This window comes from Cinclus cinclus, chromosome 12 (genome assembly GCF_963662255.1).
Source record: "Cinclus cinclus chromosome 12, bCinCin1.1, whole genome shotgun sequence".
NCBI classification, from domain to species: domain Eukaryota; kingdom Metazoa; phylum Chordata; class Aves; order Passeriformes; family Cinclidae; genus Cinclus; species Cinclus cinclus.
The window spans coordinates 19,911,400-19,928,683 of record NC_085057.1 but is presented as its reverse complement, the minus strand read 5'-3'; the positions used below and the strand labels follow the sequence as shown (position 1 = coordinate 19,928,683).

Here is a 17,284-nt window from a genome sequence, read left to right as displayed (position 1 = left end):
TCACATCCCTGAAGTCACTCCACCAAATAACAAAGCAAATAACAGGCTGGTAATTTCTCAAGTCATTTGCACTGCACAAGACCAAACAGAAACTCTCCATAATTCTCAGCTATTTCAAGTTAAAATTAAGTTTAGTTGGGTTTAACAAAGTCATTGATAAACCCTGCAGTCTGTGAGTGATTTCTACTTTTTTGTCATGGAAAAGGGTTATTTTCTGTAATAAGCATGCCAGTTGTAGGCATGCCCTATAAAATGTGTTTGTGATTACAAATGCTGGTTTGTTGAATTAAACCCATAATATGAATTCAAATACATGGCAATGTTTGAAAGAGAGAGATGAGTAATTCTGATGGAATGAAAAAGTTAATCAGAAATCACATTTAGGGGTTCAGATACCCACTGAACTCACATATTAACAATATGGTAGTTCTCATTCTAATGAATTAAAACCAAAACAACAGAAAAGGATGATGAAGTATCCTCAAATCTGAGAGATTAAGAGTGATGAAGACTAGGGCTTGATCTAAAATCCACTGGAGCCAAGCAAGCACCAATATTCAACTTCAGCCTGATTTTGGATCAAGGGCCTAAGTCTTTTTAATGAAGCACATGGAGATGTGAGTATGAAAGCCTAAACAGAGAAGAAAATAATTGAAAGAGCTCACTCTCTACATATTTGTATGCACATACATATACCCACAAAACACAGGCTATCATTTCAGTTCACAACAATTTTATTTATTGCAGCATAGCTAAAAATCTCTTCTTTAGTTAAAAGCAAAAGAAATAGGTAAGTAGTGTCTACTACCAAAGATACACAGAATATTGAAATTAGACTACCCTGTACATCATCACTGCAATTGAAAAAACAAAGCAGAGTATGCAACACAGCCTATCAACTAAAAACCAAATAATTAAAAAGAAACAGAGTTGCTACTATCCCTGGAAATACTTTCTGAATAGTGGACATGGTGTTCAGATAAGAGTTCCTGTCAGTGACAAGAACCTTTAATATTGAAAGGTTACATGGCTGTGCCAGGTATGAGGCAAACCATCTAATAAAAACATGCCCAACTTCCCCTGGCTTGCTTTGGGTAAAAGTTCACACTGCCACTGCTTTCCAGTCCTTAATCAGTTAATAAAACTTAAGACACATCAGTGGCTTTGTGTGTTATGAGCACTCTTACCCACTAGGGCTTCTTTGGTTCTATTGTCAAGAGAACTTCACAACAACTCTTTTTGCAAAAATTAGGAACTGTGTCTGAATTACAAAACAAGAAAAGAGCATCAGGGACACACTGTGTTACAGAGCTCTAGACAGAATTTAGTAGGGCTTCACTCAATTTCATTCATCCAGGTGGTAACACAGGTACACTTGAGCACAGAATACACAGAGACCAGGAGCTTTCCTTCCCTTTCTAGGCCTACTCTATGAGGGGGGAAAAAAGCAAAGGAGATGAAAAAAAATGAAGGAAAACTAAGTGAATTACTCCTAGCACAAGTCAATAACTTCCGTTTAATTAAAAACTTACAATTTTTCATCTGTCTTCACTGTCCTTTAAAAGTTTCTACAGCAACCTACAAGGCCTTAATGCTTTCAAAGAGTGGCCGCTTAACAGAACAAGGGTAGAAAAACACCCAGAAATTAACCACGAGCCGGGGCGGGGTGCTGGGGAAGGAGCTATTTGGAAGTGTGAGATTCCAGCACCGCTATTTCTGGAGACCCAGAGCGAGCTGGGCTCTGTGGGCATGGTGGAGGCAGCTTTGCATGCAGAGAGCCAGGGAGGAGAGGCAGCGCTTACCTGCTTCGGACAGGTCCCGCAGGGAGGAGCTGAGCGCGCTCCGCTTCAGCCCCTCGCCCCCGGCGTAGCTGTCATCCAGGCACGCCCTGGGCAGGGTCCCGTTCCCGGAGTCCTTCTTCAGGCTGGAGCACTGCGACATGCTGGGACGAACCACCCCCTTCTGCTTCTCCAGCTCGGCTGCAACACACACGGGGTTAGTTTTACATCGATGTTCGTCGGGATAAAACAAGCGAGAACATCCCTGTGCCTTGGAGGGGAGCGAGTGCAAGACAGAAGCTTTGCTCCTTTACTGATGCCTTAAGTTTTAGCTTTCGTGTTTTCCAGACTCTGCACTGCCTTAGTGTATAACTCTGAACTTGATATGAAGTGTTGGCAAGTTCTCCTCACAGCTCAGTCAGACAAAAACCCTTTTCCAGCCCCAGAACCAAGGACACTGCTGCAGCTTCAGTCCCAAAAGTGCAAGCAGCAGAGAATTGAGGAGAGAATGTGGGAGGATGGGACTGCAGAACCTGGAGCTGGAATTGGACAATGAACCCCAACATGGAACTGGACCAAAACCTATAGAAGTGTGAACACTCATGACTCTGAGTCCATCTTGGGTGTAGCCCTGGCCAGGCTCTTGTACTGCCCAAGGTGAATCCCTTGAAGGGCTTTTAAGAAATCCCTGCTTTATTCCCTTAACTCTGTCCAGCCTCTGTTCCAGGGAGCCTCTCCAGGCATCACTACCAACAGCTGGATGTGGGTCAGGACCTCTTTTGGAAAAATGAGATAAAATTTCATGTTCAGACACTCATGGGACTACCAGCAAAATGCATCAGGTTTGGACCATGGCTTCCTTAATGACTATGGGAATTGCAACACGGAAATAGAGAAAAATCCAGAAGCTTATTGGAAGGGCCATCATTGGCAGCTTCAGCGTGAGATAAATTACCCCTAAAATTCTTGCTGTAATTTATGATACAAATCACAGATCCGTATGTCCTCTGTCCAAATTATCCCTAAAATCTTACTGGAATTAATACTACAAATCACAGACTGAGCTCTCCTCTGTCCAAATTATCCCTAAAATTCTAACTGGAATGTATACTGCAAATCACAGGCCCAGCTCTCCTCTGTCCGTTGTTATTTGCAGCTTGTCCAGGATAAATTCCACTGCAGCTACACTGCAGTAAATAGGAGTCAATGAACTCAGCTGGGGCTTAAGGCATTATTGGCTTTTTCCTCCTTCTCGAGGCAAAGTCATGGAAAAACCCACATTATTCTGAACTTTCAAGGAGTTCTAATTGTTATACACATATTCAGAATTTTCTTATTTTGATTAGCTGGAAAATGCTCTATTATATGTACCTTTGTACTTACACTCTATTCTGTGCTTTTCCATTTCTTGAACTTCTGCAATGGATTCCCTCAAATCATCTGTAAACTTCTTCCTGTCCTGAGGATTTGGTGCATTGAAATTTATGAGTACTTTGATATCTGCTCCTGGAACAGCTGACGTGAGCCGAATGCCATTGGGATAATCTGGAAGAAAAAGGCAAGAAAAACTAAGCTCTGATTATTAGTTACTTTTCTTTTAATACAAATACCCACCAAAACTGAAAGCTTTTCACTAATATTACCACAGAGGATACAAAGTCGGAGAAATAAAAGTCTTGACAGCATAGAATTAGAATAAAAATCCCTAAGGTACATTGGAACAGCTCAACAGTCAAATACTGAGCAAATATTGAGAGATATCTTTATGTAGCTGCTACCCTTAAGGTACAACATACAATATATATCAAAAACAGCAGAAAAAAAGGACAAAAAACTAAGGGATAATTTTTCTTTCATGGAACATATCCCATGACCTACCTTACTCACTTGACCAAAGTTTTGCTGAGTGTAAAGGCTACATGAAGACATTTCAAATGCTATGAATTGTTATTTACTTTTAACTCACCATTTGCAGAAAGACAAACACACAAACAGGTACAGATTTAGTATTTCCCATTGGACTGTGTTCCCTATACATCCCACTTTCCTTTTTTTCTTTTAAATGAAGTTAAAAGTATCTGTGAAATCACATACTGAAAAAGGACTGATTTGTTTTTTTCACCCTTCTTTTGAGCCATATTATGGACTTGCAATAATAAAAGGCAGATTTTTCAGGAAACTGTCTTTTCTTCTTTTCTAGGTGTACTTCTGAAATTGTAATGGCTGGGCAAAAATATCTCCTGAGACAGAAGGCTCATTTACAGAAAGACACTCAGAATGAAAATATGTCCTGCTGTAGAAAATAAATCAGTCTTTGCTTAAAGCACAGGCCTGGAGCAATGGGGTGTCAGCAAACCTCAACGTGCGCATTTTAACTCAATGTTTTCTTTTACTCAGCTGCCTTCCCCTCTCGGTTCGCTAAAGCTCTCAAATATTTACTTCAGTGTTTGAGCCCAAGCTCAAGGGCTCCCACGTAATAAAACCTCCCTCCCTCCCTCAAGAGCCAGCAGATGAAGTGAAGGTGAGGTTTCAAAAAGACTTCAACTATTGAGAAACCAGTGCACATGTTTGGCTTTTTTAGGGTACCTTAACTTTGGCTTTTTTAGGGTACCTAAACTCCCAGATCAAAGCTGCAACTAAAAGTGAAGCAAGTCCATTTACAATCCTCAGGGAAAACAGAGCAACTGCCCCGAGGCTCAAATGGTCCTGAGGGGAAGGAGGGAGGAAGGATTTGGGAGTTTTGCTGGGATTTGCTGTCAACACCTCGCACAGAAGAACAACCAAAGGGTCCCAGTGCTGGGCAGGCTCAGGTGGGATGTTGGGAACACTGGCACAGGGAATGCAGCTCTGCACCACTCCAGGGGAAACAATAAAAATGTTCACAAAACCACACAACGAAAGCTGGCAACCCCTAAATCACCAGGGCTGCCCCCACATACGAGCAGGAAGGAATTTCCACATAACAAACACACAGATTTTATTACCAGAGGGACTTCTCTGCAGTGCATTGATCAAGTATCAGGAAACCCTCACACCAGTACTTCTTGGTTTCAGCCGCACTCTCTCCCCCTCTACATTTTGTTAGTGATTTTGACTGAAAATGGAAAATATACTTCCCATATGGCCTATTTATTTACTAGAGATATGTGACATTGTCTTCCCTTTTGGAGCTCATCCATCCCTCAACATAATTGACTTCTATCATTAAAAGTCTATTCTTCTAGCACCAGTGCCAGTCATTTGTTCAACCTCACCAGCAGCCAAACCAATATTTTTGTTGCTTCTGCTTTAGCAACACTGACTTTGATTCCCTTGAAACCAGGGAACAGCTGCTCCACACAGAGTTAATGATGGCTCTGGCCAAAACAGCCCAAAGCTCGCTGGGGCAGGGGAGACCAAGAATATCGAGTTTTACAAATCAAAGGGGACAAATACTTCTCTTTCCCAGCTGGAAAATTGTGCATCCCACCTAAGAGGCACCAATATCAGAGTACAGTCTGTCCACTGATTCACTGCACAGAATTCAACTCAGAAGCCCTCGTGAAGAGCCTCAGTTAAAATGCCTCCAGTTTACTGGGAGGAATCCAATCCTTTATTTCTTGTTTCACTATAGAGATTTTAAAATGTATTTGATTAGTGTTTCTACTTAGCATGCTTGTATTTTTAAAATACATTTTGTTTCACATGACATCAGAGATCCTTCTATTTTTAGCAGAATCCAGCACAGACGTATTTGGCCTTCCCCTCCAAAATGGAATTTTATATCATATAATGCATTCACAAGAGAGAGAGAATGCATGTGTAAGCACAGAAATAATCTGTGGGCTACAGAGCTGCTGTGAGCTCTGCAAAGCCTTCCCCTTGGAAATCTCCAGAGACTTTGACTCAGTAACAGCAATGGATTTTTAGGGAACCCATTCTCAAGGACAAGGCAAAACTAAGAACCTTCCATGACAGAACAGCACAGGAACTACTGCAGCTCACACTGGGCTGTACCCAATTTATCAGGGGGTGAAGATTTGGCCACAAACCATGAATTCAGTCAGGCTGTCTCTCTATGTACCACACCAACAACTCTGCTGTGCTGTCACTATTGACACTGTATTTGGGCTTAGAAGAAAGATTTTAGTAAATTTTTTGGGTTTTTGTCTGCTAAGAAGCACTAAAGATAAAAAGAATATTGGACTGATGCAGGTTGGAAGAGACATAAACAAAAGGTGTCAGAAAATTAAAGTTTATGCTTTGTATTTAAATTTGAGGTAGTGTACATTATCTAAGCAAAGTTAGGCCATAAATCAGGAAAATAAGTTAAATAGTATTTTGAATTACTGATATCATTACAAGAGTCATTATTTATTATCACTCAGTTCCAGCTAACTGTACCACTGACTCAGTAACAGATGTGCTTGTTTCTTGGCAATCCTTTTATTCCTTACAAGTAATCACAAACACATTTGGCGAGATTTGGCTTTTGACTGCAACAAAAAACTCTGTTTTATATAGTGACAGCATCTTGTTATAAACTTTATAACTAAGTTAAATCCAGAGCAATTTTATTGCTAAACTCAGAATCAAGTCCTATCTATCCCTTTCATTCACACAATTTTTGCTATATTTATGACCAAGTGGTCCTCTAAAAAGAGAGGAAATACTTACACTGGTTCTCAAAGAGAAGAACTTGCATTCCATAGAGGGAAAAGGACTGTCGAAAACTGTATGTAACAGAGTTCTTCTTCTTCTGAAAAATCTTGGTCACCTGAAAGGTATCAGATAAACAAAGTGAAATATTCCTTCCATCAAATGTGCCTGTGGAAAATTGTTGCTCTGAAGAATTAGCATAAGAGAAAACATTTTATTTAAAAGAAAGTTATAAATCTGTCTGAAAAAATGCACTTACCATTTTTTTCCATTTTTAAAAACACTACTACTGTATTTAATCTCCTCCTACTGAATAAACCAAAGCTCTGCAGCATCATCTCTCTAAAGCAGAAGGGTTGGTATTTTATCCAGACACAAGGCCTTTGAGTTCTCTCTCCTCCAGAACTCTACTTCTTGAAATTCCAAAACCAAAAATAACCCATTCCCCAAACAGTTTGATAAAACTACTGATATCTGAGTAGGTAACAAAAAATAGCAGAAAACAATGAACCATCAGTTCCCACTCAAGCTCCCATTTACAAGTCCTAGGTTATACTCAGAAGCAAAAGGGTTAATGTTTTTTATTTAATTCCTGGTTTTAAGGTCTGCAGGTATGTAAAAGACCACACATATTAAAATTGTGTATATGAGGTGTGCTTTTCTCCTAACAAAATACGAACTATTTAGTGTAGTTCTCAGTTCTCAGGTAACAGCCAAGTGCATTCAAAATGGAGTGCAACAAATATTCCTATTTTTAGGAGTAAATCAACCAAATAATTTCAAGCTGTCCTGAGTTCTGTGTGTCTGGTTTTCAAAACACTGGGTCAAGTTAAAGGCTGTTAGGGTAAATGCACACTAAAAAGTAAAATCAGCTGTAAAATCTATTTCAACAGATCCTATTCCTATTTTAATGCACAAACAGATCTGGCTTATAGAACATCTGGGGAATACAAAGTAGGATGCAATTTTGGTTTTCCACAAGTACCCTGAATTCATTATTCATGGAATAAATGATGTCTCTGTTTATCCTTTAGGGCAATGGGTGAACTGGAGGTGAGGTTTTTTTCACTATAGTAAAATCTACTGCATCAAATACCTCCTTACAGAGTCTGGCCATCAATAAAAGACTTCAGTTTAAAAGCAAATTATACAGAATTTTAAAAATTAAGATAGCAATCTCTTCATCATCCCAGGATTGTTGGAATATAGGGTAACAGATATTTATTTTTAGGAATGCTCATGTACTTCATCTCCTGTGATTCCATGGAGATAGGATTTCTGAATACCTCATTCTCTCTGCCTGGAAATACATACCACGAGAAGATCATTAAATAAAAATATTTCTCGTTGGTGCAATCCAAGCTTCTGAGGTTTATTTGGATCTGGAACTTCAAACAGCCTACAGTAGCAAACAAGCCTCCGGTGAGGGAGAGAGAGCACCTGAAATAATACAAAAATTCATGGTTCATATAACAACTTTTAGCCAAGAAAGAGCATTTTTCATACACAGAATCTTTGTTGTTTTTTTTTCTTTTTTATAATATTTCAAATATTTTTACCTCTAAGCTCATTAGACCTCTTCATCAAAGGACCAACAACAGGAACATAAAGAGTTTATGCCACAAACTTGCAGGACATTCAAACTTCATCAAAGTTCTCTAAAATGCTCCCTTAACAGCCTGCATCCCATACAGGATGGAAGCTCTACTGGGGATATTGAGTTTTACTGTGTGAAGCAATAGAAACATGAAAGAACTTGAGATTAACCTGAGTGGAAGCTCAAAGCAAGGGATGGTTCCTTCCATGAGCATTTTTATTCTCATTAGAAGAAAAGATGCAAAGCAAGTTTAGCTTTTGTGAGATTCTGTAGGTTACTTTTTGTCAGCCAAGTTAATTTAATTTGCTCATTCCTTAATGTCACCAAGAAAATGGTGACATCCGGACAAAGCAAATGCATTTTCAATCTAATTTTCTCAAGTCGGCAAGAAAATCAAGACTGAGTTTTCATTTTCTTATTGGAAATGTCTGCTGAAGGTATCTCTGAAGCTGCTGAGTGAGACTTAATTTCTTTCAAATGCAAATTATGAGATCCCATTAACAATACCAAAAGAAATACACAAATTGGTGCATTATAAGAACAGTTTTAGCCTTATTACTGACCATGCCTATAATTTAAATCTGGAATCAATATTTTCAATGTTCATCTACCATTCAGAAGTGAACTTTAACTGGCAGTATCTTTCCACAGTATCATTCAGTTCTCAAATGGAGCAGAAAGAATAAACACACCACAGCTCAAGTGGAAAGGTGAGGTGCAAACTCTGATGTTCATTATTTGCTTATTCTTTACTGGCTAATTTCTATAGTGATAATAACATTTCAAATAAATAAAAAGTGCACTAAAAAGGTCTAGAAGACCCTTGGCAAAAAATTAAGCAGTCTCTGGGAAATAAATTTTTAAGAAAATCTTTATACTTCAGGGAGTTTTTACTGTAACGCAATGAAAATGTTGCCTGAAAGAACACCAGTAATTTAAAATTTTAAAATGTAACAGAATGCCTTATTTCCACTTCAGGAAAATGCTGCCAGTAACAATGACTATAAATTTTGAAGGAGTAGGAGAAAAATACCTACACAACCAAGTCCATGGTGCAGAGATCCAATCTACAGTAGAAAGACACATACAAGTTGATTAAACTTCAGAGAAACACAGAACTGTATCATAGCAAGTAAATACGGCACACTCTGACTATGACTAAATGCCTATAAAGTAAAAACAAATAGAGCTATCAATAAAGACTCTTGCCCATTTCCCTCATTTCCTTGCACACAGTTAAAAAGTATCCAACCAGAAGAATCCTTCAAGACAGGACTCCATCAAGGGCATTGTTCTCTTAATCCTATTTAATTTACAAGGTCAGGATTAGTTTTAGGATTTGAATTGCCATATGTCTGAATAAAAAAAGAAACATGGAAAAAAAACATCTCCCACAGAAGCTTATATATATATAAACCTAAATTCCCAATTACAGAAAAGAAGTTTCACATTAAGTGCCTGAATACTGACTTCAGAATATTTATTTCCCTTCTTCTCAATAACAGGTACAAGCTTTTATAAAAATTTTGCTGTCCTTTCACTGCTTCTTCAAAAAGATCTCCTCAGCATGTTCTTTATTGGAAACGGACCAAAATTAGATTTTGGGTGGTCCCTCATTCCCTTCCCGCATCCCCTGACTAAGGCTTGTCTGAGAAGGGATTACAATTCAAAGCCCTTTAACAGCAATAGGGAGAATCTTGAGCTCCACATTCTTTTCCTCAAGAACAAATCCCCCAGCCCATCAGACCCCGTTGCAGTGAAGTTCCCTGGAGCTGATAAAAACCACATATATGGCTTCAAAACCATGCAAGTCTAGGGTTTTTTGGCTTTATTCTGGGCTCTCCTTGTGACTACTGACATGAAGGTTTGAATTCAAGAAGGCTGAGCATCCACTGGTCCCTCTCCACATTAGTTACCTTTTCTAGCACAGAATGCTAGCAAAATACTGTGGCCTTTCTTTTCTCTCTCCTTTTCCAACAGATGTTTTCAAGATTCATTTATATAGCAAAATATTTCAGGACTTTTCCCACAGCAGTCCTATCTTTGGATGTTTAAACCCAGCACCAGAATCCCTGGGACCTGATTTCCAGGTATGTCCTGAGATAAAATGACCCCATGTCCCCTTACAAATCCCAGGTCATGGAGGCAGCTGAGCAGGTGACATCAGCAGGTGATGCTGATGTGAACAGAACTTCTCTGTTACTCTTGTAAATTATGGAGCCATAACTGACAGTGGAGATTTTGAAATACGGTCCTCTACAATATCACTACATTATGTACATTACATTACGTTCATTAAGAAAGCATTTTGATTCTTTAGAAATAAACAAGAGAACTGCCTAAGATGCAGGTATTTCAGAATTGTAAAGCTTCACAATAAAGAATTTTAAGACTCCTAACATCATCACGTCACCCACGACTGCAAAAACAAAAGTGATCTGCGTGGATACTCCAGGATTTAAGTCAAGCTTGCACGGAATTATTTTGACAGTTTCTGCCCTTTGCCATTCCTGGACCAGTGTGTACAGGGGAGCAGCAGAGCTCTGCTGCCCTGCCCGTGCCCCAAGGCAGAGCAGAGGGCACTCACCGGTTTCTTGCCCACGATGAGCTTCTCCACTTTCTGCACCTGGGACACGTGGTCCTCGTTGGTCTTCAGCTCGCGCTTGCGGATGCGCTCGTAGATCCCGATCAGCATCTCCCGAGGGATGTCCTCCCCATCATCCACCCCTGCAGGGCCCAACTTCTGTTAGCAGGGATCTGACCACACTGCACAGGGTAAAACCTGGCCACTCTCTGTTTCAAGCTTCTGTTTGCAGGGATCTGACCACACTGCACAGGGTAAAACCTGGCCACTCTCTGTTTCAAGCTTCTGTTTGCAGGGATCTGACCACGCTGCACAGGGTAAAACCTGGCCACTCTCTGTTTCAAGCTTCTGTTTGCAGGGATCTGACCACACTGCACAGGGTAAAACCTGGCCACTCTCTGTTTCAAGCTTCTGTTTGCAGGGATCTGACCACGCTGCACAGGGTAAAACCTGGCCACTCTCTGTTTCAAGCTTCTGTTTGCAGGGATCTGACCACGCTGCACAGGGTAAAACCTCGACAGTCTATGTTTTCCTGCCCTCCTAGTGTCTCCTCCCTGCCTGCTGATGTTTGTGCTGGCTTTTCCCAGCTGCCAGCCAGCTCCCCCAGAGTGTCCTTGTGCTGCCTCAGAAGTGGTGTGAACACGATTTAAACACTGATCTTGGTCCACAAGTTTGGTGCCCATACACCAAGACATTGATGGAGATCACCCAGGTCTGGGGATTTTTTGTTTTAAAACTCCCATCTAAAACTAAGACTGTTAAAGGATGTTTCCTTAAGGAATCTTTTTTTTCTTTCATATTTCCTCTGTTTGGTATTAAAGCTACAATGAGTTAAATTCCTTTTTAGACACTAAAACCTCCATATAACATTCTCCTAGGAATGGGAGGAAGCAGAAGAACACCCCTGGGGGGAAGAAGAAGAAGAAGAACCCCTTTATTTTACCTCTGTCTCAGTGTTACTCAGAGCTGTTTGTGAAATAATTTCCTATGTGAGAACCTTACAAACACAGTACAATTATTTAACCAATATTTCCTATAAAATTTCAAAAAAGAACTAGTTTGCTCTGGAAAAACAAATCAACAGAATAGCCCGGATCCAATATTATTGTTTAGCACTGTGTGATTACCACTGGCATGGCATTCTAACAAATGCCACAGTGTCTTGAATGCCTGATCCTGAATTTTTAATAGCAGTGGAAGGAGTCCGATTTCACTAAGTGACTTAAAGCTGGATTTTTCTGGGCACAGGGAGATGTCTCTTTTCTCTTTTTTAAACAGGTTTTAAAGCAATCAACTTTTGTCTCCCATTCAGAAAAAAAGACAGAATATTTTGTCAGCCAGTGCAACAACAGCTCCCATAAAAACACAGCGATAAAATACAATTTGTTTGCAGACAGAAGCAAGCAAAACCACCTCTGTTCTGTGCCACATGGCCAAGCCTTCTACAGCCCACCCTTTGTGATTCAGATCTGCAGCAAGGTAGCCTGTTACAAAAATGCTTGCAGAAACAAGAATTGCTGGCATGCCTGCTGGAGCTCAGAGAGAATGTGCTGCGGCTACTTCTACAATTGTAGCTGCGACATTATGCCAAGAGATGCGTATTAGACCTTTGGAGTATTTGTGGATTTTACAATAAAACCTCAGCAATAACTTAAACTTTGCTAAGCTGAAACATCTGCTAAGCACAGGTTGCTCATTGCTGCCATATATCAATCTCAGGGAATAAAAATCACCAACCAGGACTTTCATTTTCAAGATCTGAAATTCCAGAACACCGCAAGTATTTTGGTTTTACTTGTCCTAAAATGAAAGGTCCTGACAATACACCCATCCACCAAGAAAGACAAGATTAAAAATGACAAAATATTACACAATTAATTCTGGTTTTGCTGTTACAGAAATCACTGAAGTGATGGCAGTCAGGTGATAGCAGCATGAAGCTGTTCCCAGAAGACACAGAGTGTCCCTGCAAGGACAGTGCCAGGGAAAAGTTTTTAGGAGCTTTGTCCTTAGGGTCTCTTACCCCTGAGGTTCTTGATGAAGTCCTCCAGCTTCATCTTGCGCTCGGGTTTGACGTTGGGGCTGTACATGTCGGTGTTGAGGAGGATGATGGCGAAGGCCAGGATGAAGATGGTGTCGGGGTTGCGGAACTGACGCACCACGCCCGGGTTGCAGATGCAGTAGCGCTGGCTGGGAACACCAGGGGAGGCTGTCAGGGCTGGGAGGTGCTGCTCACATTCACCAAATAACCCACCTGCTGCCTTCCAGAGCCCTAGCAAGCTGCTGTTCCTTTTCCACACACAACTCTAGCTTTCCATCCACACTTTCGTAAGGCAATCCTTGAACGTGCAAGGAGTTAGTCTCTACTTCCACTGTAACTTCACTTACTACAACTTCTACATCCCTTTTTTTTTTTTGTGTGTGTGTGATTAATATCCCACCAGGAGGTAAGAACACATCTCTGATTTTGGCTTACTGCCATGTGGTGATTTCCACCTTATCCTACCCTGGATACACCTGTTTCAGTACTGTTAAGCGACTCTTTTTCTTCCACCGTTGTAGAAGTGTTTAATGAAAAGTTAGGAGTATACATATGCTAAAAAGTGCATGGGCTCATAATTCCACTCATATAAACTACTAAATCCAAATACATTCCTAGAGATGTTCAAAATCCTTGAGTATTTTTGCAACTGATGCCAGAAAGAACTTGTAAGAAAGTTCTATTAATACAAATGCCACACATGAACAACACCAGCAAATGAAACTTCCTATTTCATACTTAGCAACCCCCCTCAAACAAGACATATTTGAAAGTGTTTGTAGCTCATGAGGACACTGAAAACATAATTATAAAAGTAACTTGGATAAGCCCAAGTTCCCCAGTTCTGCAGTGTGACTGCAAAGCAGCAGCTTTGTGAGGGATTTATTTCACATCCTACCTAAAAGCTTCAATGAGCCGCTCCACTTTCTGGGCTTCTCCTTGGACACGGATGTGGGCCTGAAATTTCCTGAGTGCTTCATCCAGCTCCATTGTGGAGAAGTCCATCTCATCTACCACACAGCTAGGACAAAACCAGATTGGTATCATGTCTCTTCATTTCTAACAACACAGTACCAAAGGGAAGATTTGGAAGGAGAAAAAAACGTTTTTAATCTTCCATCTAACAGGGATTCATGGAATTGTTTTTTAAACTTCCAGCAGCAATTGCAATAATTGCAGGTAAGCCATGAAGGAAGGTTGAAAATAACAGATCAATGAGAATGTGCACATGTGAGCAGATCCTTGTGGTTTTTAACAGAAGAGCTTCTGGAGTGACCAATATCTGACCATTGTAAGTGATGTACCACTGCCACAAATAATTATTAGGTCTGTGCTTCCAGGCCAAGCAACTATCACAATGCCTCCAACAATAATAAATAGTTTATACTGCTCAAAATATCGTATCTCAGACAGCCTGCAGCAGGCACAATAATCTGTACCAAATTGCTCTGTGTCTAGAACATTCTTAAAAGCAGAGGAAAAACAAATAACCTGGTTTGGAAACTCTCTTATTATCAGTGTAATTGTCATCTCCCCATCATTTGCCATGACTTTCAGTTAACGTTTATGGAGAAGTAATTACTTTCTTGCTCTGAAAATACAGTGCTGACAAAAAAAACCCAAAAAACAAAGAACCGTTTTAATATAATCAGCAACATGAACTATGTCATTCTAATACTTTCTTTAAGGACTGCTTTAAAATCAGAGGCTTATAAATTTCCTTTAAGCTTAGCTTTTAGTTTTGAAATGACCAGACACGAATCACTGGAAGTAACAGCACTGTAATGCAGAAACCACAGAAAGCATTATGCACTTTTAAAAGCTTTTTCTTAAATGTATAGATATACAATGACAAATTACAGTAGCTCATATTTTTCTTCCAGTAACACTGTACTTAATGTAGATTAACAGCAAGTAATTTATTTTTCTTGCTTTTAGTATTTTTCCTTTTATGCAAAAGCACAATGAAACAACAAGCCTGACATTCTCGCACCCTTGGCAATCCTCACCTTAACTTTATCACCAGTTCTGCAATGATGCTCACAAGCTTCCCATTACTGCAAGTCCTGTTAGAGTGTCAAAAGCCCTTTTCCCATTCCAATGTGCAAAGCACACGTGCAGAGTCAAAATGAAGTAATTAGCACAATTAAGGACCCCCAGGAACACGCTGGCCAACAACAGGACCGGCAGGGAAATGAAGAAGCATTTCCATCAGCCATGGAGACAGCAGATTTCCCACCACGGGCAGTGCTCACCTCTTCCCCACACCATACTCACTCTAAGACATCCCTGTTGAACTGCTTCTGCCGATTTCCCAGGAATTCTCCGATCATCTGCCTGCTGAGCCCTTTCCTCTGCAGCAGGAAGTGGGCAACCCCAACGGGAGTGTCCGGCACAAATCCTCGCTCAATGAGGTACTGCACTCCTTTCTCAGGTTTTCTGAGGAGAAATGACAGTGCAAAAGTATGAATTTCCTTCCATTCCACCTGATCACATCTGATTAAAATTCCATAAGAGCTGTGCTAATTATTGTCAATATATCCAGTCACTTTTAACCAATGTCCCAGCAGGATGGGCTTGTTGTAGCTTCAGGAATGTGTAGTTGAACACACTGTTCACTGCTAAAAGCTGACAGCTTTAGGACACATCTTTGCCTCTTTTTACACATTCCCTGCTCCAGAACCCTCCCAAGGAGCAGCTCTGGATGCAAACAGCCTCCCTTGCCAGTGAAACAGAGCCCAACACCAGCTACTAAAAGCTCCTGTTGCTGGGAGAGTTACCTTCCAGAAACCGAACTGAAAGACTGCTGCTGAAAAGCATGAAACAAAGAGCTCCCGTGACATCCCCCCTGCCTGCTGGCAAAAGTTAAACTTAATCAATAAAAACATCTGAAGCGGTGTCACTTGCAAGCTGAGAGAACAAAAAATAAGGGGGAAAAACTATAGTCAGTCAAGCAAAAAGTAGCAATTAAAAATGGTGTAGCTCCCATCTAACTGAGACTTTTAGTTCCTTCCTTTTACACACCCACTGCCCCAGATTTTCCTCCCTCAGACAAGCACCTTTCCAGTTTCTGCAGTGTTTTACATCTCTTTATACGGCTCCAGATTTAGCCATAGCCACTTTCACACCCCAAAACAGAGCAAAACCAAAGGCACTCATTCTAATTTATTAAGAAGTGTATGCTGGGGGGAGGTTTGGGACAGAGCTGGCAATAAATATATTGCTTATAAAGACAAATAACTGCTTTATTCTCAAGTGCTGCAAAATCCCCCTTACAGCACACACCATGCACTGCATCATCCAGCAGTTCAACACAGCAGAAAACCAACATTCCTTTTAAAAATATTCAGGGGGAATCCTTACAGAACCAGTAATTCCATCATCAGCTTTATTTTGTAAGGAATTATGCTACAATAGCCACCTGTAAGAACGGGTGGTTTGCAGCTTGCTGGATGACCTAGAAGATATTTTCTTTAAGGCAAGCAAAATCAATCTGAGAGGACAAGGTGACCTTGCTATTTTTGTACAAAGTTGATAACACAACCATAACCCTTCCCCAGGGTTTTAATTGCAAACAACATTGCTAAATACATCATCATTCAGTTCTCCTACTCTTCTACATTCCATTATTATACACTTAATACCCTATTAAGAATTAGACAGATCAGAGAAATATATATAATTTGATCAAAAGGGAGTTCTCAAATCTCAATTTCTTGCATCAGGCTTTGTGGCTCTTTTCATCTGAAATATGATTACACACATGGTCATCTTCTAAAGTTAATCTCCTTCATACTAAAAAGTCCCTTTTCTGTGAGTAATGTAATTTATATGTTCATATGCTTTTAAACTGCATTTCAGAATCCTTAATCTTTCTAAATTTAAATTCACAGCATCCAACAAAAACAGGAATAGTTTTCTCCATTCCCCTTGTTAGTGAGCTACATTTGTCCAGTAAATTCAGAGTGATATAAACCCAGGAGAGCTCCTCTCCAGCGACTGTCAAAGCAGAAAACAGCTCTCAAAACCCAGTGCTTAATCTGAAAATCACCTTTACTTGACATATAGAAAATGCTGGATTATTTCTTACTACACCAAAAACCAACTTGAATTCCTACCACCTGCATAAGCCTGAACATTTAAAATCATCACGAAGACGAAATAATTTCTTTTTCATCAACCCTTCTCTGGTTGTATAATTTTGCATGTCAGGGTCTGCTTTTTCACCAAAGAAGCTTTGCCTCTGGTTTGGAAATATGAAATCACTTGATTCAAATACCCTTCAAAGCAGGCAAGGCGAGCATCCAAAACAGAGTGAAAAATCCACTTACAAAACATGGGAAGCCAAGAGCTCTTCTCCCTGCGATACTCCCCTCATGCTGGAGTGAAATACCAGGGAGTTTTTGCAGTCTGGGATTATTTGAAAGCAGTCTAGGGTTATTTAGAAGTAGCCCAGATTGTTACAAAAGCTGTAACCTGGCAGCAATAATATGACAATAACACCTGAACCCCAAGCTGTAAGAATGAAGGCTGCTCCTTCCCTGTTTGATCAATCACCTGGTAAGTAAGGCAGGCTCAGGGTTTTATTATGTTTTCAGCTCCTTCACACCTCCCACCAGGTGGGACATTACCTTCTTCACCAGGAA

General features: G+C 40.3%; 1 protein-coding gene across 2 annotated transcripts in view; it reads right to left on the bottom strand.

Moving 5' to 3' along the window:
- The window catches only part of IQSEC1 (IQ motif and Sec7 domain ArfGEF 1), a 271,228-nt gene that overhangs the window by 6,445 nt on the left and 247,499 nt on the right, over nucleotides 1-17,284 (bottom strand). For both annotated transcript variants that reach the window (XM_062500432.1, XM_062500433.1), the window contains 9 exons: nucleotides 14,916-15,077; nucleotides 13,537-13,659; nucleotides 12,621-12,787; nucleotides 10,601-10,740; nucleotides 9,051-9,080; nucleotides 7,731-7,856; nucleotides 6,435-6,534; nucleotides 3,162-3,323; nucleotides 1,803-1,979 (listed from right to left, as the gene is read on the bottom strand). In XM_062500432.1, coding sequence (XP_062356416.1) covers nucleotides 1,803-1,979; nucleotides 3,162-3,323; nucleotides 6,435-6,534; nucleotides 7,731-7,856; nucleotides 9,051-9,080; nucleotides 10,601-10,740; nucleotides 12,621-12,787; nucleotides 13,537-13,659; nucleotides 14,916-15,077 — 1,187 coding nt within the window. The remainder of the gene's footprint in view (nucleotides 1-1,802; nucleotides 1,980-3,161; nucleotides 3,324-6,434; nucleotides 6,535-7,730; nucleotides 7,857-9,050; nucleotides 9,081-10,600; nucleotides 10,741-12,620; nucleotides 12,788-13,536; nucleotides 13,660-14,915; nucleotides 15,078-17,284) is intronic.